We start from the raw sequence: 20,559 nt of genomic DNA on the forward strand, positions 1-20,559 counted from the left end.
AAACTTACAGTTGGAACATTGTAATTAATAACTCATTTTTTGTGAAGAAGACCACATCGAGTTTGAATTTACCCTTGTGAAACGGGATAACAAACATCGAAAAACAAAAATATCAATTTAATTTGAGAATAAAACAAGCATCGTTTTGATTTTGAACAAGATTTTTAAGAAGAAACCAAAACAACCAGCGCCATCTATTGATTGCCGCTGAAGCAGGGGATGGCAAATTGCAGCAAGCGTGTATTTGTGAAGAATGTGAGAGAAATATTTCGTGTTATTATTTTTTTTTAAATAAAGTATTAATAATACAAATGTACAGCCTCATTGCGAATCTCAAGCTGCAAGTCTAATGAAAAATTAAACTCAAAATCATGCATTCCAACCAAAATGACTTGATTTCTTTACGTTCGATGTCGTGTTTTGTTGGTGCCTGAGCGACGGGTAAGCTGAAAAAAATGATAATGAGATGAGGTAATTGTGATTCTGGATTGCATTTCCGAACGAGGTATGGGATATCCAGAATTCCTAGGCATGGGGATCTGCCCGGGACGCCTCTTATCATGACTCACTAAGACAAGATACTCGCCTTGGATGATTGTTTACCTGCATGTCACGTATTTTCTGGGCATATTTACTTGTGACAACATGAAATACATTCATTATTACATGATTATTTGTGAATTGTTCGCCGTACTCAATCCTACCCAAATAGCCAGCTCGTACTTGATAGCTGATTTGGGGCTGTTTAACGAAAAATCGTTCCGATGTCGTACTTTGTGGCTGATCAAGAGATAGACGGTACTTTGCGGAATTATGGAGCTTTTTACAGGCATATGGTACTCTCAGGAACCTTGTAGCTGATTAGCCTGATGTGTATGGTTCACGATGGAACTTGAAGGCTTGTTAAGAAGGCGTGCCGAACTTGATGGAACTCTATAGCTTTTTAATGCATGACATCGGTACGAGGCGGCCCTTGTTAAAGTGTCAAAGACTGATGCCGTCAATCATCTCGTTACTGCTGCTCAAGCTAGTAAAGTTACATGAATGAGGAATATTGAGTGAAGTGATTGTGATTGTACAGTAAATTGTGTGACATTTTGTATAACTCATGAATATTAAGGATTTAAAAATATACACATGTACACAATTAAAACAAATTCTGTTGTTTATTTCATCGATGACGCTTGCTTGAAAATAAAACACAAAGAAAAATAATCCTCGGTTTGAAAGACTCACCTGAAACTTTGATGCTGTTTAGCTACTGCAAAAGGCGAATTCAAGCAGCGATCTTTAGCATGCCAAAATTAGCTGCTTAAGCAATTCTGGCTATTTGGGTATGCTATTCGTCAAACGAAATATTTCCAGCTTGGAAGTTAGGTCAGAAGGATCAGAAAGTTTGATAGCAAAATAATAATCTGGAGAGTCATGAAAATGGACCCATCGTAATTTTGTAAAATAACACAAAAAAAGGAATTCAAAATTTTAAAATCAAAATCAAACTTAATTAATTTATCCACTAGTGCTGCCTAATCCTGTGAAGGAGTCATTTTGTATTTATCACCTTAATAAACATACGCATCTACAGGCGGTCCCCGAGGAACACGGTACCTCTTATACGCGGATTCAAAGATACGCGGTTTTCTAAATTTGACAGTTCTTTGGGCAAATTGTAGTGATTTGACCCATCAATTCTAAAAAGCCAAATATTTTCCCTATTAATCGAATGTAAAAAATCATTTCAAAAGATTTGAAACGGTCAAAATCATATCAAATAATTAATTTGGTGGCTAAAACCGCCCTCTACTTGCAAAATTACACGAAGATTAGTGATATTTTGGCTGAAAATCACGAGATTCGATCTACGCGGAAATTCGAGATAAGCGGTATTTTGCGGCCGTTTTCGGTCCCCATTAACCGTGTATCTCGGGGACCGTCTGTATTTAGGGTAACTGTACCAGTTTTCGGCAGTGTACCTATTTTCGGCAGGGTAGCTAAAAACGTGAAATTCTGCACAAATGCGGTAAAAAATTTCACAAAATACAATTTTGCAGTGAAAGTGTACTTATTTGATATTCACATACAAAGTTTCACACCATTTCATTACGTATTTTTCAAAATATCAAATAAATTGTGCTTTTTTTCGGCAGCTTTGCTGTCAGCCAATCGTTCGGCAGGTTTTGTGATTAAGAGAATCAGAACAGTAAAACAATGAAAAAGTGGTGTATATAAAAGATTTTATGCTTATTTAATTTATTCTAACTTGTTCAGAATTTTAAAATCACGATAAACAAGTTATTTTTCACTTTAAATGCTGCCGAAAATAGGTACACAGTAAATGATCATTTTTGACAGCTCAATGTTGTGGGCTCCTGCCGAAACTCGGAACAATAACACACTTTGAATTTGGCTGAATATTCCTTTTAAAATTGATCAGAACACTACAATGCGTATGTCGACACATAATATGACCTTTCTTGTACCAAATATCACCAATTTTACGACAAAAAATGCACTTACTTAAGAGAAAAATAAATATTTATAAGCCAGTTCGCACCGTACGATATAACCATCAAACTGTCAATGGCTGCTCTGTTTAAACGCCGCATCAAAATGGCTGTCAAAACGGGCCAAAATAAGCAACATAAAATTAATAATTAAAGTGCTTTTTAACACCAATCTTAGGAAAGTAAGAGTGTTAAATTGCTTTAAACATTTGTTTGTACATATTCACATTGATACAAACATTTTCTGACCCGTATTCGCGCTGCCGAAAATAGGAACACAGCCTGCCGAAAATAGGAACAAACTACCGAAAATAGGAGCAAAATCAATGTTTGCATTTTCACGAATATTTATGAAAAAGGGATTTGAACCGGCAAATAAAAAATATTGTAACATACTATGATAGTTGATCAACCAGAATAACAACACTTTCAAGAAAAATAATGGAAAATATTGATGTGTGAGCAATTTTTGTGAAACTGCTGCACTAGCCTGCCGAAAACTGGTACAGTTACCCTATCATAATTTTACAACATATCACGAATCTGCCTCTATTCGAAAAGTGTGCCAACCCCTGCTTTGAGCTTCACCGCAACAGATGAGAGAAGACAACCGTTTTAACATTAAAAAAAACGCCCTTTTTGAGTGTTTCAACTCAAATTTCACAGGAATTGTTGTAAATCATCCGTGATAAAGCAATTCACCTGTCCCCAAGTCAAAAGAGCGGGTACCACCACCGCAACCGCAACAACGCTTTCACAGCATCCACGCACTACGAACCGCGACCTTCGAAGAACTCACCCCCGCAGCGTAAACGCAAACGGTCGGTTCGCTCGAACCACAAGCGGAACGAGCCAAACAGTGGGCCGCGTGCCGTTTCGCTCCAACGCTTGCCCGTACGCGCCCAGGGCAGAGCGGGACGGCACGTCGCGCGACGAACAAAAGAAAACGTACGGCAAGAAGAACGCAGCGGGCGTGCAGCAGCAGCAGCAGCAGCAGACAGACGGCCAGCCAGCCAGCCAGCCAGCGAGCCAGCGAGCCAGACACACACAGAGAGCAAAGAGCAGGCAATCAACAAGAGTAGCAGTAGCAGAGTGCCAGGGGCAAAGATGCGTGCCCAAGTTTTAAGCAATGTAAAGTGTAGGCTAACAGTAAAATTGTAAATTGTCGTTGTTTCGTAGCTTACAAAAACAGAAACGAGAGCGCGCCCGCAATACAAAGCAAAAGCAGGTAATTGGAGTTTGTGTGAGGTTTGTGCGGTTGTTGTTTCCCTGTTTTTTTTTGCGTGGCCCTGCCGTGGTTGGTAAGTTTTTCACCAGGTTCTCCGGGGGTCTGCTGCTGCTGCCAATTTTCCTTTCCAATTTCCAAAGTGTGTGTGTGTGTGTGTGTGTGTGCGTCCTGGAGCAGTTATGGGTGGGGGAGACGGGGCGAGAGCGAACAGTACACCCTAAAGCGCTCCCATCCCGCTTTCACCCCCTTTCCGCTGGGAGCGCCTTTTGGGAGCGGGCCGTATCGGTTTTTGGAATTGTGTGTGTGTGTGTGTGTGTATGTGTGTGTGTTTGTATGTGTGTATTTTTTTTTCTGCTGCACCCTTCACTTCCTCGCTGTTCCCCTTTTGCCCTGCCTTTGTGCCGTGTTGTGTGCAGCTTCGGAGAGCGACGCGCTGCATTCCTTTTTGGAAAACCACCAGTTTGCTGCGTGGATGAGCGAGCGAGCGAGAGAGAGAGAGCAAGAGAGTGTGTGTGTTTGTGTGATGCGTGTGGGAGTTGCCTTTGTTTGGCGAGCGTGCGAGGGAGAAGGCGAGACAGAGCCGTCGTCTGGCGTCTGCGGGTTGTGTTCATTGCGTTCGTCCGAGAGCGAGAGAGAGAGAGAGAGAGCGACTCAGGTCGCTCTTCTTAAGGGTGTGCAGAGAACTTCTTAAGCAGGCTGTTGATGTGTGCACGCATGTGTGTGTGTGTGTGTGTGTTTGTGAGCATGATGGATTTTTGACTCGACGGGGAACGATGTTAACTGCGTTGGAAGCGACTGGCAACGGCAGCAAACGCACGCCAGAAGTGCAAAGTTTGTCCACAGCACACGTTCAAACCTGTCCAGCTGCGGCGCTGTCCATTGTCCGTCATTCACAAGTGGTCACAGTAATCATTTCCAATGCTCGTGTGTGCGTGCGTATGTGCATTATCCTCTTTGTCGTGCTCCAGGGGCCAGCATCTCTCTCTCGCTCCGGTGCTGTAACGTTACACGCACACATTGAAGCGCGCTGGACTTGAATCTTTTTGCCCTGGCCCGAACGCGCAGAGCAAAACCTTCTCCAGTAACAAGACGACACAGATACACAGCCACACACAGGCACACACGAAGTTAACCCCACAAAAGGGAGAGAGTGAGAGCAGCCAAGGAAGAGAAGCGCATAAGCCCAGCATAAGCATAGAGCAGCAGTTAGCAGCAGCAAGTCCGCCAGCGGCCATCGCTGTTTGCGAACGCGAACGGCCCCCCAAAATCGCAAAATCGCCTCCCCGAGAGCAGTGCGTGTGTGTGTGTGTGTGTTTATAACGTCATAAACAAAAAAAAAACAGCAAAAACTCTAAAAAGTGACTAAAACGTGCGTTTTGTGTGACAAACTGTGGTGTGAAAAACACGGGTGGACATTACTTGCACGAACGTCTGCCTGTCTGGGTGTGTGTGTGTCCGGGCAGTGGTGTGCCACACCACACACACACACACACGCACGCCCGTCCGCCCGCCCTGTGGAGTTGGCCTTCTCTCCAGTGCGTATGGTGGTGTGCCGGACCGGAAGCCAAGAGAACGAGAGAGAGCAGTAGCAGCAGCAGCAACACCCGGCACGCGGCAGATTTGTGGGTGGCGGCGGGCAGGGGTGCAGTGGGTGCTGGAACATCCCCCCCCCCCCATGGGCAGGAAAGGAGCGATGAAGGCCTAGCACACATACACACCACACACCCACACACCGGGTTTTTGTGTCCGGGGCTCCGTTTCTGGTCGGGCCGAAGAGCCGCTGCAACGATTGCATCTTGTCCACCACCTTGCCCCCCCCCGGCCAACGAAAGGTTTGTGGTCACGCGTTTTGTGCTGTTTTTTTTTCAGGAAAAAGGACTCCTCCCCCTCCCCCCCATTCAATTTCTCATTCCATTCTTGCGGGAATCACTCACAAAGAGCAAAAGGGAAGGAAAGTGTGCAAAGAAAGAGGGTTTTTTTGCTCTTCTCGGGCCTTTTCTCGATTACTGAATGCATGTGCATGTGTGTGTGTGTGTGTGTGTGTATGGGAGAAAGAGTGTTAGATGAAGGGGTAGGGGGGCGGGGATGAGAGGATGAGAGGAAGAAGTGTAATGGGTGGTTGCATTATGTGCGTGGACACTGGCGCGCGCGTAGCCCTGTTTTGCGCGATCAGGAGAGAGAGCGCCAGAGCGAAAGAGAGAGGTGTGTAAAGTGGTGCCTAAAGATGTAAAACGGAACCACCAGGAACGAAGAAGAAGCAGCGAGAAAGCAACCCCCCCCCCCATTCAGGAAAAGAACCAAACCCCAAACGAGAAATTACAGGAAAAAAAAAAAACATTTACACGCACTTCGTTCTCGCTCTCTCTAGCTCGCTGACACATACAGACACCTACACACACACACACACACACAAACACATAAACAAACACACACGCCCAACAATTACATCGTATGGCGAAAATGGCAGCCGCACGGCCAGAAGAAGTTGCTGTGCGCTTCTGTGAAGCCTTTCTCCACATACTCCACCACTACTACCCCCTCCCCCTACCGACCCACCTGGGTGACAAAACAAACTCCCCCCCCCCCACCCCCAAGCGCCTCACTTTTTTCCCAAAAGTTCAAAAAAAGGCGTGTGATCCCTGCTCTCTCCCATGTGTTTGTGTGTGTGTTTGTGTGTGCTGGTTGTAAGTGTGCAGTTTTGGGTTCGGTGTTGGACTGCGCTTGGGTTGCATTTTGGTGGGCGCCGCCTCACACCCCAATCCCATCCGTTATCACGCTCACAAACAAAATTCTCTCGCGCGCTCTCTCTCTCTCTCTCTATCAATGTTACAACCCCAGTGTGTGCAGTTACAAAGAGGAAACGGAATCCGGAACCCCTCACCCTCCCACAACCCCTCCCTTTTCACCCTCTTCCAGGGAAAGAAACATCGATGTGCTATTATCAGCGCCCCCTTGGGCGAAGCATGGCACTTGAATGGGCAGTGGGTGGAACAGGGATGGTCAGAAGGGTTCTTGCAAACGAGGCAAATCTTGGGGAAAAAGTTCCACAGCCCGCTTTCCAAAACTCGCAGCCGCGTCAGAACGCACCTTTCCAAGCCAAAAAGGTCATAGACCACTCTCATCCAACAAGGGTGCCCATGAGCAAGAATCGGTCCTTCGAGCCGGATTAGCGCGTGTTCGTCGCTCGCCATTTGGCTGCTTCCATGTGACGCTGTTTTGTTGTTGTTGCTGTCGTTCCGTTTTAAGCGAAAGTGTTCCAAACCGCCTGTGTGACGATTGCATGTATGACGCGCAGCATAAGCAGGAACAAAACGCACCCTCCCCCTCTTCTTCCCACCCCCCACACGGTGGAGGTCCATTGCATTTTCAGCCGATGAGTTCATCGCGAGTGTTGTGTGTGTCCGTCCGTCGACCGCTTCGACAAAGCGTCGCGCGACGCTCGGGACCGATTTTACGACCGTGTGCTAGGGCGACGCCGATTGTTGCTGTGTAGGACAAATGGTTCGGCGCGTCCGCCACGGTCATCGACTTGCGTCCCGGGGTAGCGATCGAGTCATAATAACGCCACAGCTGGTGTGCAAAAGCCCGTCCGGTCGGCGCAGCTTCGCGCGGACATGCATTCGTTCCGACCATCAAACGCTGCAACCAACACATCACCATCATCAACCGAACGCGCACAGCGATCAACGCAACGCCGGGCCGGGGACGACACGACGAGGCATCGTGTCGTGTTTGTGTGTGATTCACCGATCAACACTGGTACCACCGAGGACGACGCACGCCGAACGTCAAATCACTGTGAGCCGGCGATCGAAGTGGACGTGTTTTTGAGTACATTCTCTCTCTCTCTCTGTTAGCCTTTGGTGTTTCGGTGTTGTGCTTTTTGTGTGCTTGTTAAGAACAGAAGTAAGAAAGCAGTTTTGTGAAAAGTGATCAGTGCGAACGAACGAACCTTTACGAAAGTGTTTGGCAAAGCCTTGCGCGGAAGCTCTTGCAAAAAGGTGATTTTAGCCGCAATTTGGTGAACGGAGTGGTGTGGTATTGCAAACTCACAGGGCACAGGCCCTGTCCTGAGCGTGTGTTTAGGCAATTGGTGCAGCAAAAGGGAGCTTTGGCTTTGCACGATCGAACTGGTAGGCAACTCAGGACACTGTGAGATACTGCAGATGCAGGAAGCAAGGACGCAATTTTCCCCAAAAAAGTTTGTAGGAATAGGAAACTAATTACAGTGATATCTCTGTAAGGTGTAGTCTCTTAGAGATGAACAATTGATAAGGAATTTGGCAGCCTAGATTCCCCAAGATGAATTTTGAAAGACAGTTCATAAAACAAATATTGGTCAAAGGATGCCAGAGTTTTCACGTGGTTTCTTGGATACTTCATAGTTACATCTTCATTTCGTTATCTTCAACCTGAATATCTCTCATAGCTGACCGTCCCTTGAACATTCATCTCTTCTCCTTTTCGTACCATCCACTCAACTTATCTAGCATAAATCATTTCAACAATCAAAATGCTCCTTTTTGAAGGCTTAAATTTAGTTATTGGACACTTAAATGCTCGCAATTGTCACTTCTTCCGGACAACTTCGGTGTGTGAAAAAAAGTGAAATAATTGGTCCTCTCGCGACCACAAATAGGAAAGATTCTCATCCTTCATCTCCCTCGCAAATCATTTCTGCGATCAAAATGCACCTTTTCGAAGGGTTTTAGAAGGGAATCATCGAAGGGATCACTTTCGTTTTGGGAAAATTGTTTCCCATTTGTCACGTTCCGGGGCAAAATCCCAAGGATGCATTGGGCACATTTTCCTCCAATGTGGGAACTAATTGAAATAATTAGTTTCATGACCAGAGAGAGAGAGAGAGGAAAAAAACCCATTAAACCATGGGCTATGGAGTTCACATTCTTCATTTGTTCGAGCATAATAATTTCAGCGATCAAAATTCCACCAGCGATCGCGCTACTGGACCAGCACACAAGTGGTTGCCTTTAGACACGGCACAAAGGGACAAAGAAAGCGAAGGGGTCAAAAGCGCTCAAAAGGGCTTCGCGGGGAGGGAAAGAAGGGGGTAATATGATCCTCGGGTGGGTGATCGTAAATTTCGTTCCTCAGACACCCCATTTTCTTTGCGTTTTCTAATTGTTTCTCGCTCTTGTTTCTAGATTTTTACACGCAGAACCAGCTGAGATCATCAGCATTTGTCCCGTCGTCCTGCTGCAGGGGGGGACCTATGAGATCATTGGAACGCGGAGTGCTCGGGCGGATGGACTGGATCGGGGGTTGAGTTTCGACCGCCACCAAGAAGAATAGGATTCGTTCCGCGGTCGGGCCGTGCGAGAAAACACTTGCGCGAGTCACGTACACGCAGCCCGAGCCCGACGGGTCACATCTGTTTGTCGTGTGACAGTTTCGAACGGTTGTGCCCAGGCGGTAGCAGCAGCATTGACTAATTAACTTTCGATTCGTTTCGCCCACGAAACGAGACATTTCCCATTTTTAATTACACATCGTTTTATGAAAATCGCCTTGTTTCTTCGGTCGTTACGATATTGGGCCGATAGCAGGCGCACCGACACCCCTGTAGCATTCTAGCAATGGCCATCCCGGCCCGTTCGTTTGCATTTGGAGAACATTACTCCATTACTGCCTGATAACGATTGCCCTGTGTGTGTGGGTGTGTGTGTGTGTGTACCGAGAGTACTTGATTTCCCACCATTGCATGCACAGGACTTGTGTGTGTGTGTGTGTGTGTGTGTGTGTGTGTGGATAAAACCTGGGCGAATAGGTGGAAAGGGGACACGGGCGGAGGACACGATGTAAGTTCCAGCCCTGCCAGGACGCGCAGTTACTGTACTGGCGCACCACACAAAAAAGGCACGAATTTGCTGCGAATGCGCATGTGCGCTGCTCCCCCCCACCCATCCCATTCCGCTTCCTTCGGTCCCCGAATGCGCAAGGAAGGCAAAAAAAAAACCGCTGAAAACACTTGTGGTGTGAACGCTGAATGTACGGTGGGGCGGTGGTGGAGGTAGGGAAGGGCTCTGGTGTGGCCTTCCTGGTTACTAAGGGAGGAGGGTGCGTTACTGGAGTGTCCATTTTGGTTTTCACTGATTCACCGTGTGGGGTGGTGCACTTCTTCCGCTGGTATGAGTGCAGGAAGAAGGGAGGGAGGCCGCTTTTCTTCGCCCGTTCGTCCTGTTGCATTGTCTTTATTTTGCAATGATTTTACAAAAAAAGGGAAACTAAATCATCTAAATTTTTTTTTCTTCTTTTCTTTCATCCCTCGTCGTGCAGCGAGCATAGCAATGGAGCGGTTCCAGCGCACCGGCACCGCGCTCCTCATCCTCATCAGCGTACTGTGCGCCCAACCGCAAGCCAATCACAATGTCCCGTCGAAGGGCAGCAACGCCACAGACCTTAGCAGTCGACTAGTTAGTCAAATAGTTTTTAATTCTACCCTCAACCACCTGGCGGTGGACAGAAGCACCGGAAGTGTAAGTGTATGGCCGACGACTCGGTCGCTCGCTCTCTCTCTCTCATCCCCGAATTGTAATGTTCTCTTCCACACCAGGTTTACGTGGGAGCGGTGAACAAGCTGTACCAGATATCGAACGAACTGAACATCCTGACGGTCGTGACGACCGGGCCGCAGAACGACTCGTACCAGTGCACGATCCTGGAGTGTCCGGGCGGGGCGGTGAAGACGCCGATGGACAACGTCAACAAGATGCTGCTGATCGACAGCAACGCGAAGAACCTGATCGTGTGCGGGTCGCTGTTCCAGGGCATCTGCCACATCCGCAACCTGCACAACATCAGCATCGTGGAGCAGGAGGTGCTGGAGGCGGTGGTCGCGAACACGGCGAACGCGAGCACGGTCGCGTTCATCGCGCCCGGGCCGCCGCTCGCGTCCGCGGAGAACAACGTGCTGTACGTGGCGGTCACGTTCACCGGCAACTCGCCGTACCGCAGCGAAATACCGGCGGTGTCGTCGCGCAGCCTCGCCCGGGACCGGCTGTTCCAGCTGGCGGCGAGTGCGGTCACCACCGGGACGCGCCTGTTCGTCAACAACTACGCGCGCGAAACGTACATCATCAACTACGTGTACGGGTTCAGCTCGGAGCGGTTCTCCTACTTCCTCACCACGCAGTACAAGAGCAGCTCGCACTACGCGTCGAAGGAGCGCATCACGAAGCTGGTGCGCATCTGCCAGGACGACTCGCACTACCATTCGTACACGGAGATCCCGGTGGACTGCACGAGCAAGGACGGCACCAAGTTCAAGACGGTGAGCGCGGCGTACGTCGGCAAGCCGGGCCACGAGCTCGCCCAAAGCCTCGAGATCACCACGAACGACGACGTGCTGTTCGCGGTGTTCGATGCGCCGACCGCGAACAAGTCCGCCCTGTGCGTGTACTCGCTGAAGGCGATCCGGAAGAAGTTCATGCACAACATCAAGAAGTGCTACAACGGGGAGGGGCTGCGCGGGCTGGACTACATCTCGCAGAACATGCCGTGCATCGCGACCAAGCTGCAGACGATCGGGGAGGATTTCTGCGGGCTGGACGTGAACTCGCCACTGGGCGGCGAGCAGGCGGTCGCGTCCCTCGCCGTCATCCTGTCGGAGGAGCGCATGACGTCGGTGGCGGTGACGGCCACGTCCAACTTTACCGTCGTGTTCATCGGCACCGAGACGGGCCAGCTGAAGAAGATCGTGATGGAGTCGTCCACCTCCGCGATGCAGTACGCGATGATGAACGTCGATCTCGGATCGCCGATCCAGCCGGACATGTACCTCGATCCGGAGCACGACGACCTGTACCTGATGTCGCTGTACAAGCTGTTCAAGATCCGCATCTACGACTGCTCGGTGTACACCACGTGCCACGCCTGCCTGTCGGCGAAGGACCCGTTCTGCGGCTGGTGCTCGCTGGAGAACAAGTGCAGCCGGCGGTACGAGTGCCAGGACAGCTCGAAGGATCCGCTGTCGTGGCTGAGCTACAAGTCCGGCAAGTGCACGACGATCACGAGCGTGACGCCGCACCAGCTGCAGCGCACGACCGCCCGCACGCTCGAGCTGATCATCGAGAACCTGCCGAACCTGAAGGAGCCGCTCGTGTGCGCGTTCACGTTCGCCAGCATGGAGAAGCCGATCATCACGAACGCGACCAAGAAGCGCAACGGCGTGAACTGTACGACCCCGCGGACGGACCTGCTGCCGCAGATTGGATACGGCGAAAGTAAGCGCTGCCGGTTGCGTTGGCAACACCTTTCTCCAATACTTACCTTTCTTTCTCGCTCTCTCTCTCTCTCTCCCTTGCAGACCACTTTAACGCGACACTGTCAATCAAAACGTCCCAGGGGCCGGACATCGTGTCGACCACGTTCACCTTCTTCGACTGCAGCACCCACCTGTCCTGCACGCAGTGCGTGTCGTCCAAGTTCCCGTGCGACTGGTGCGTGGAGGCGCACCGCTGCACGCACGATACGGCGGAAAACTGCCGCAACGATATCCTGGTGACGGGCATTAGCCGCATCGGGCCGAGCTACCGGTCCGGGCCGGGCTTCTGCCCGACCATCAACGTCACCGGCGATGGGTCGGAGATCCTCGTGCCGGCCGGCTCGAAAAAGTCCGTCCGGGTGAAGGTGCACATCATCGGGCAGTTCATCGTGCAGACCCGCTTCGTCTGCCAGTTCAACGTGGAGGGCCGGGTGACGAGCGTCAACGCGCAGCTGCTGGGCGACACGATCTACTGCGACGAGATGGAGTTCACGTACACGGCCAAGACGTCCAAGCTGAACGCCACGTTTGCGGTCATCTGGGGCGGCTCGAAACCGCTGGACAACCCGAACAACATTCACGGTAAGTGGGGGCAGCAATGCGAATTCGAGTGCTCTGTTCTAGTGATGGGAAAAATGAAGTTTTTGTCGGAATCGATTCCCGGCTAGCTCCGAAGTTTTCTGGAATCGATTCCGGATGGTAAGTCCGGAATCAGTTTTCGAAATCGATTCCGGAATCTGCTCCAGAATTGGAATCGGCTCCGGAATCGGAATCGGTTCCGGAATCGAAGTCTAATTCGGCATCTACTTAAGCATATTTGGGTTGATGCTAGATCGATTCCGGAGGGTTGATACTCCATGCTCCATATTGATACTGGAGTCAATCCTGATTCCGTTACCGGGGTAAATTGTGATGCCCAGGTCGATTCTGATTCCGGAGCCGATTCCGATCGGAGAATTGATTGAGGAGCCGACATCGGAATCGGATCCGGAATTCGGCTCCGGAATCGTCTTCAGAATCGGCTCCAGAATTGGTTCCGGAATCGGCTCCGGTATCGGAATCTATTTCGAAATCGGAATCGATTCCAGAATCGGAATTGATTTCAAAATTGGAATCAGCTCCAGAATCAAAATCGAATTCAGAATCGTAATCGATTCCAAAATCGCATTCGAATCCAGAATCGGAATCGATTCCAATATCAGAATAGATTTCAGAATCGGAATCGAATCCAGAATCGGAATCGGCTACGTAATTGATTCCGAATACGGAAACGGAATCGGATACATCCGAGCACCCACCTATACTTTGTTCACTAACGTTTCTCCTCTTATCTTTGTTTTTTGCATTGCTTCAGTCGTGATCTACCGCTGCCGGGACATGTCGGACAGCTGCGGCGTGTGTCTGGCGCTCGAGGAGAAGTACAAGTGCGGCTGGTGCTCGTCCTCCAACACGTGCGAGGTGGAGGACCAGTGCGGCATCTCGGGCAAGGTCGAGGGCCAGAACAAAACCGACTGGCTGAACAATCAGCAGACCTGCCCGAACCCGGAAATCCACTCGTTCGACCCGAAGACGGGCCCGTGGGAGGGCGGCACCAACATCACGATACGCGGCATCAATCTGGGCAAAAAGTTCGAGGACGTGTACGGGGGCATCAAGATCGCCGGCATCGACTGCATGCCGTTCCGCGAGCTGTACGTGCAGACGAAGGAGATCGTGTGCAGCGTGGACGGGCCGGGCGTCAAGTCGCACCGATCGGGCCGGGTCGTGGTGCAGATATCGGACTTCCGCGGAGAGTCGGCGAACGATTTCGAGTTCGTCGATCCGGAGATCGAAAACTTCGAGCCGAAGCACGGGCCGATCTCGGGCGGCACCACGATCAAGATTATGGGCCGCTACCTGAACACGGGCAGCCGGGTACGCGCTTTCCTCGAGCAGCACCCGTGCGAGATACTGAGCACGAACGATCGGGAGGCGACCTGCCGGACGACGGCGGTGCCGAGCCCGATGCAGGGCAAGCTGAAGATGGTGTTCGACAATGGGGTGCGCGAGCTGAACGGCGACCTGTTCGAGTACGTGCCGGATCCGTGGATCGAGCTGGTGTCGTCCGGCGAGAGCAAAACGGCTAAAGGTAAGTCTGCCGGTGTGTTGTAGACTCTTGCATAGCCTTTGGGTGTGGTAAAATTGTTTATCAAAACTCATGGAATCATTTGAAACATCAAACCAATGCGACAAGCTACTAGCGATGGTTCAATCAACCAAATCAAACTCATATTTCAATGTTAACAAACCATTTTCATGTGCTCAAGATATCCTCCAAATTGATTAATTTGTTTTTCACTCTTCTAACATTGTTTGTCGACATTGTTTTTGAAATGTTTTTGACTAGTTGAAATAGGCAGTGCGCTAAAATAGGTTCTGTACGAAAATTGGAAAGTACTTAAGTAATTTATGTTAGTGCGAAATGCACTCTGGTATTTTACAAAGAGTTTTAAAGTTAAATTGTGCCCTTTCGTGACGTTAAATAGCCGTAAAATCTATTTTTTATACTTAACGATGTTTCAACATTATTCCGAGATCCTTAGCATTTCCTAAGCAATGTTCCTAATGAATGTTCAAACATTGGTTAATACCTTGTATGTGAAGTATTGAAGTGTCACTCACAGGGTTTTCCAAGTCACTTTCGGATGTGCACATCATTATTCACCGCCTCACTTTCATAAGAAGATGTTTTTCAACAGCTGTTTAATGGTTCATTTGCATCAATAAAAAAAATCATTTCTTGCACATGATTTTCACATGAGGACTGTCAAACTAAGTTTGGGTTAAGACGTGTTGAAAATCATGTGGAAGAACTGAAACATTATCGTGATGCGAATGCAACATTTGACAGCTGTTGAAAAACATCTCGCTAGCAATGAAAATTGTTGTTCATACTGGTTCATACTGTATTCTAAATTGACTCGGAAAACTCTGTATTCTGAAATCCTTAGCATTTTCAAGTCACTGTCGAATGTAAACATAGTTTTTCACTGCACAACGAGGGCTGCTGTCATGCTTTTTCACTGGGATTTGAAGCCGGATCTCATCACCCGGTGACAGGTGAAGTGTTGAAAATCATGCTGAAGAAATTGAAAATTATTATGATGGAAATGAAATATCAGTGTGATGTGGAAGAACATTTTGCGCGTGGGGAAAACTATGTTTACATTCGAAAGTGACTTAGAAAACCTTGCATGGCGATGATGATGATGTTTATCGCTAAATGGGGCTTTTTCCCAACATCCACTCCATTTAGGGTTAGCTTTAGTTTATTACGTAATTAGTTAGACACAGCTGATGCCTCCGCTACACATCATATATTTATGCTTGCACACCTGCTAACACACGCTAATGCCCTCCCGTTTCGTTCGCGCATTGCAGGAATTCCGGCCGGCGGCATCAAGATGGCGGTGCACGGTCGCAACTTTGGCTCGATACAGCGGCCCCAGATCTACGTGTACTACAACGGGCAGATATCGCTGAACGAGTGCAACATCATCAACCCGCAGCTGATGGAGTGCTACTCGCCCAAGATCGACCTGCAGGACGAGGACCCGTTCGGCGACTCGGACGATCCGATCAACCTCGAGTACGGCTTCATCATGAACGACGTGATGAGCGTGCGCAACCTGTCCTCCCAGTGGGGCAGCTACTTCGAGCTGTACCCGAACCCGACCTACCAGCCGTTCGACGAGGTGAAGTACTTCAACAGCGAGTACCTGAACATCAACGGGCGCAACATCGACCGGGCGTGCAAGTACAGCGACGTGGTGGTGAAGATCGGGGACAACGCGATCTGCAACATTACGTCGATGTCGCGCCAGCAGGTCACCTGCCTGCCGCCGAAGAACCCGGACGCGAAGAAGGTGCACGTGAAGGTGATCGTGGGCAACTCGCTGCAGTTCGACATCGGCTACATGGTGTACACGTCCGCGGGCATACTGCCTAGCTTCAGCAGCAAGGCGGTCACGCTCGGCGTGGTCGTCGCGATCGCGCTCTTCTTCTTCGTGATCGTCGCGCTGGTGATTGCGTACCGCAAGAAGACGAGCGAGAACAACCGCGTGCTGAAGAACATGCAGGAGCAGATGGACATACTGGAGCTGCGGGTCGCGGCTGAGTGCAAGGAAGCGTTCGCGGAGCTGCAGACGGAGATGACCGATCTGGGCGGCGACATTACGTCCGGCGGCATACCGTACCTGGACTACCGGACGTACGCGATGAAGATCCTGTTCCCGAACCACGACGACCACGTGGTGCTGCAGTGGGAGAAGCCGGAGCTGCTGCGCAAGGAGAAGGGCCTGCGGCTGTTCGGCCAGCTGGTGATGAACAAAACCTTCCTGCTGCTGTTCATCCGGACGCTCGAGAGCAATCGGTACTTCTCGATGCGCGAGCGCGTCAACGTGGCCTCGCTGATCATGGTGACGCTCCAGAGCAAGCTGGAGTACTGCACCGACATCCTGAAGACGCTGCTGGCCGAGCTGATCGAGAAGTGCATCGATGGCAAGTCGCACCCGAAGCTGCTGCTGCGCCGCACCGAGTCGGTCGCGGAGAAGATGCTGTCCGCCTGGTTCACCTTTCTGCTGTACAAGTTCCTGAAGGAGTGCGCCGGCGAACCGCTGTACATGCTGTTCCGCGCGGTCAAGGGCCAGATCGACAAGGGGCCGGTCGACGCGATCACGCACGAGGCGCGCTACTCGCTCAGCGAGGAGAAGCTCATCCGGCAGATGATCGAGTTCAAGGTGATCACCGTGTACGCGAGCATCACGCAGCCGCCGATCCTGTGCAACAACATCGAGATGATACCGACCAACACAGAGAACATTCCGGTGAAGGTGCTCGACTGCGACAGCATCGGGCAGGTGAAGGAGAAGTGTCTCGACACGATCTACAAGGCGATCCCGTGGAGCCAGCGGCCCCGCAAGGAGGATCTCGATCTCGAGTGGCGCACGGGCGCGTCCGGCCGCCTCATCCTGTACGACGAGGACTCGACCTCGAAGACGGACGGCGAGTGGAAGAAGCTGAACACGCTGCACCACTACCGCGTGAGCGAGGGCTCCTGCCTCAGCCTGGTGCCGAAGGAGAGCTCGATCTACAACATCACGCTGCTCGGCGAGAAGTACTCGGAGAAGATCCACAAGTACGAAACACTAAACATATCGAAGTTCGTGTCGCCGTCGCCCCCGTTCAGCCGCGCCGGCAGCCCGATGAACGTGGACCTGCAGGAGAACAGCCTCAAGTACTGGCACCTGGTGAAGCACCACGACAGCGACGGCTCCAAGGAGGGCGAGCGCGTCAACAAGATGGTTTCGGAGATCTACCTAACGCGACTGTTAGCCACCAAGGTGAGCGTTCCGCTTCGGCGGTGGTGTGTCTGTTCGTGTTGCGCTGCACGGCGTGTACTAATCGAGTGTTCGTTGTGCTTTACTCTTCTCCTCCTTCTCACAGGGTACACTCCAGAAGTTTGTCGACGACCTGTTCGAAACCATCTTCAGTACCGCGCACCGTGGCTCCGCACTGCCCTTAGCAATAAAGTATATGTTTGATTTTCTAGATGATCAAGCACTTTTACATGGTATTACCGACCCGGAGGTTGTGCACACCTGGAAAAGTAACAGTTTACCGTTACGGTAAGTTCGACTTCGTACGTGGTATCCTGCCTGCGAGTTCACACGTTTACCCATTGCTTGTTTTTTCTTCCCCAGATTCTGGGTAAATCTGATAAAGAATCCTAACTTTGTGTTTGACATTCATAAGTCCAACATCGTGGACTCTTGCCTTTCGGTTGTGGCTCAAACCTTCATGGACTCGTGTTCGACGTCGGATCACAGGCTAGGTAAGTGTTAGTTTACTCCCTCTGTCCCATGTTCACTCGACTAATCGCGCTCTTCGCTCGCCCTCCCCCCCAAAAAAAAAAAAAAACAGGGAAGGATTCACCTAGCTCCAAACTGCTCTACGCCAAGGACATTCCCTCGTACCGCGAATGGGTGGAGCGCTACTATAACGACATCCGGGACATGCCGGCAATCTCCGACCAGGACATGAACGCCATGCTCGCGGAGGAGTCCAGGGTGAGTGTAAGCCTCCGAACGTTTCCAAGCCCACGCCACCGTTTGCCCCACCGGAACACGCAACCCCTAACATGTGCATTTCTCTCCCCTCCCCCCCCCCCCACCCCTCTCTTTTGCAGTTGCACACGACCGAATTTAATACCAACTGCGCGCTACACGAGCTTTATCAGTACGCAGTGAAATACAACGAGCAACTGACTGTCACGCTGGAGGAGGACGAGTTTTCGCAGAAGCAGCGGCTGGCGTTCAAGCTGGAGCAGGTCCACAGTATCATGTCTGCGGAGTAAGTGTGTGTGTGTGTGTATGTGTGTGTGTATTGTTTTTGCACGTCCGCGGGCTCGTGGCGCGTCGGTAAGTGCGAAGACAAAATAATATATGTATAGATGGTAAGCTACCTGTATTGATTTTTTTTTTGTGAAAAAAGGGCGCATCGTTCAGAAACTACACAAGCGAGAGAGAGAGAGACAGACAGACATTCATAAAAGCAACAAACACACGAAACAAAAACAAAAAAAAATATTGTATGCGATATTCATGTTGTGAGCCCTGGGGGATAAAAATGTGAAAAAGAAACAGGGGTAAGGGGTAGATACAAAACACGCAGGCACACACAGTCTTGCTGCAACAAACTAGCACACAAAGATACACCCGGAACAGTAACACAAAACATTCAAAAGACTTCAAAAAAAAAAAAAAAAAACGCGAAGAACAAATTCACAAATTCAAACACTAATATTGATGTGCGGCGAGCGAAGAAGAAACACAAGCGTATAGGAAAAAAAAAACACGACACAAAACAAAGCAAATCACACACATAGAAATCATCGCAAACGCATCCATTTGTCTAATACACCACCAGGGAATTATGTCAAAAGATTAAGCAAAGCAGACTGAATTAGAGCGAGGAGGAAGTGGAGGCGGGTAGGAGAAGCAGGACGAGAATGAAACTCATTGCAAATAAAAAAAAACATTCGGAACGCGGAATTAAAAAAAAAATAAACAGCACGACGAAACAAACGATCCGAGCAGGGGGAAGCAGGAGGCAAAAATATCATGTTTTTAAGAAACGTCATACATCGCTTTTGATTAATTGTAAAACGAAACGCAGTGTGTGCATGTGGCAAAACCCGGAAGCGTAAACGGGGGAGGAGGATAGGTAGTACTCTTAGGTATTGAAAAAAAAAAAACAGAACGGAGTACGCAATTGGGAGTGCGGAGTATTTAGTAGGGGGTGGCGCCGCGAACTCTCGCGGCAAACAGTAATCTCAAGCGAAACGGCACGAGGTGCGCGGGGGGGAAGGGGCATTTGCGTAGTGAGGGGGTGAGTGGGTAGGTACGAGGAGTGTGTAGGAATCGGTTGGGCGTAATCGGCACCCCGCACCCGCGAACAAAGAAAAGATGAGATAACGAAAGAGACAGAGAGAGAGAGAATGTGCAACCGAGCAAAGCAGAGAGCAAGAGAAAGGGTATATCTTAGGCATTTGTGCAGCCAAACAAAGCAAACAAAACAAAACAAAACAACAAAAAAAACCCACACTTCTAATCATGTGTCCAGCGAAACGATAACAAACTGCAGTCCGACCCGCAAAACGCTTCTTGCGGCTATACATATATATAAATATATATATATATACACATACTACATACCCGTCGCTAGTCCGGGTTCTTTCCGGCGTGTGCATTCTCGGAGCGAACAAAAGAAAAGAAAAAAACGCTAAAGAAAGCAACAAACAAACAAACAAACGAGAAAAAAGCAAAAAAAAAGAAATCCAGTCCTGAATGTCATTTCCAACAAACGGTGTACCGTATAGCTCAAGAAAACGAAAAACAAAAAGAAAAAAAAAGTCTAAATGTAATAAAAATGACAACTGTGTAATTGATGTGTTATAAGTTATTACTAAAATATAAGCCGATGATTTTATTAGTAAAACTGCCTACACTTTCTTTGCTTCCAATATGTCAAGCAGTCCGAAAAATAGTCTGTCTCAGTTGTCCAAGTGCTGAATAGTTGTCTGTCTTAGCTGTCCAAGGGCCTTAAGGATACGTTTCGGAAATACCTAGCCTATTGACAGCCGTCATTATAAGACCATTACAAGAGCATTTATTTAGAACAAGCAATGCCAAGGAGTAGAAACTATCTCAAGATTCGGTGTAATTCAGCGGTCGGCAAAGTCCGGCCCGCCGCAACATTCAATCCGGCCCCGCAGAAAGGATATGACTGATTTTCAAAGATGGGAAGAAACGATTCGTACACAGATTACTGAAGATTTTTTAGTATACCATATTATACCATCGTACCTTTTCAACTTTAATTAACGTACTATGGAATGACGGACCGTTCAGTATGTTCGAATTCAAGGTCAGTATCCCCGTAACCTTTGCATGAAAAAAACATGCCATTTTCTGGCTGGCCGTTTTAAATACCAGAAAAGATAA

General features: G+C 49.3%; 1 protein-coding gene across 4 annotated transcripts; it reads left to right on the forward strand.

Annotated features, from left to right (window-relative positions):
- Positions 1-3,492: 3,492 nt before the first annotated feature.
- LOC120906438 (plexin-A2) lies at positions 3,493-18,938 on the forward strand. 4 transcript variants are annotated; one of them, XM_040318124.1, is made up of 10 exons: positions 3,493-3,732; positions 10,030-10,229; positions 10,307-11,975; positions 12,059-12,598; positions 13,371-14,144; positions 15,437-17,397; positions 17,501-17,682; positions 17,758-17,888; positions 17,978-18,129; positions 18,243-18,938. In XM_040318124.1, exons 2-10 carry the CDS (start codon positions 10,041-10,043, stop codon positions 18,408-18,410), a joined length of 5,766 nt encoding a protein of 1,921 aa, XP_040174058.1. In that variant the 5' UTR covers positions 3,493-3,732; positions 10,030-10,040; the 3' UTR covers positions 18,411-18,938. The 4 variants fall into 4 exon arrangements, with proteins under 4 accessions (XP_040174058.1, XP_040174061.1, XP_040174059.1 ...); XM_040318127.1 differs by having other exon boundaries at positions 3,494-3,732; positions 17,978-18,123; XM_040318125.1 differs by lacking the exon at positions 3,493-3,732 and adding an exon at positions 4,541-5,564.
- Positions 18,939-20,559: the final 1,621 nt, after the last annotated feature.

This window comes from Anopheles arabiensis, chromosome X (genome assembly GCF_016920715.1).
Source record: "Anopheles arabiensis isolate DONGOLA chromosome X, AaraD3, whole genome shotgun sequence".
NCBI classification, from domain to species: Eukaryota; Metazoa; Arthropoda; class Insecta; order Diptera; family Culicidae; genus Anopheles; species Anopheles arabiensis.

Excerpts from the sequence above, each read along its gene's own strand:
- LOC120906438 (XM_040318124.1), top strand. The coding sequence starts at position 10,041 with ATGGAGCGGTTCCAGCGCACCGGCACCGCGCTCCTCATCCTCATCAGC. Across the intron at positions 11,976-12,058 it reads GCAGATTGGATACGGCGAAA|ACCACTTTAACGCGACACTG; the intron begins GTAAGCGCTGCC and ends TCTCCCTTGCAG. Across the intron at positions 12,599-13,370 it reads CAACCCGAACAACATTCACG|TCGTGATCTACCGCTGCCGG; the intron begins GTAAGTGGGGGC and ends GCATTGCTTCAG.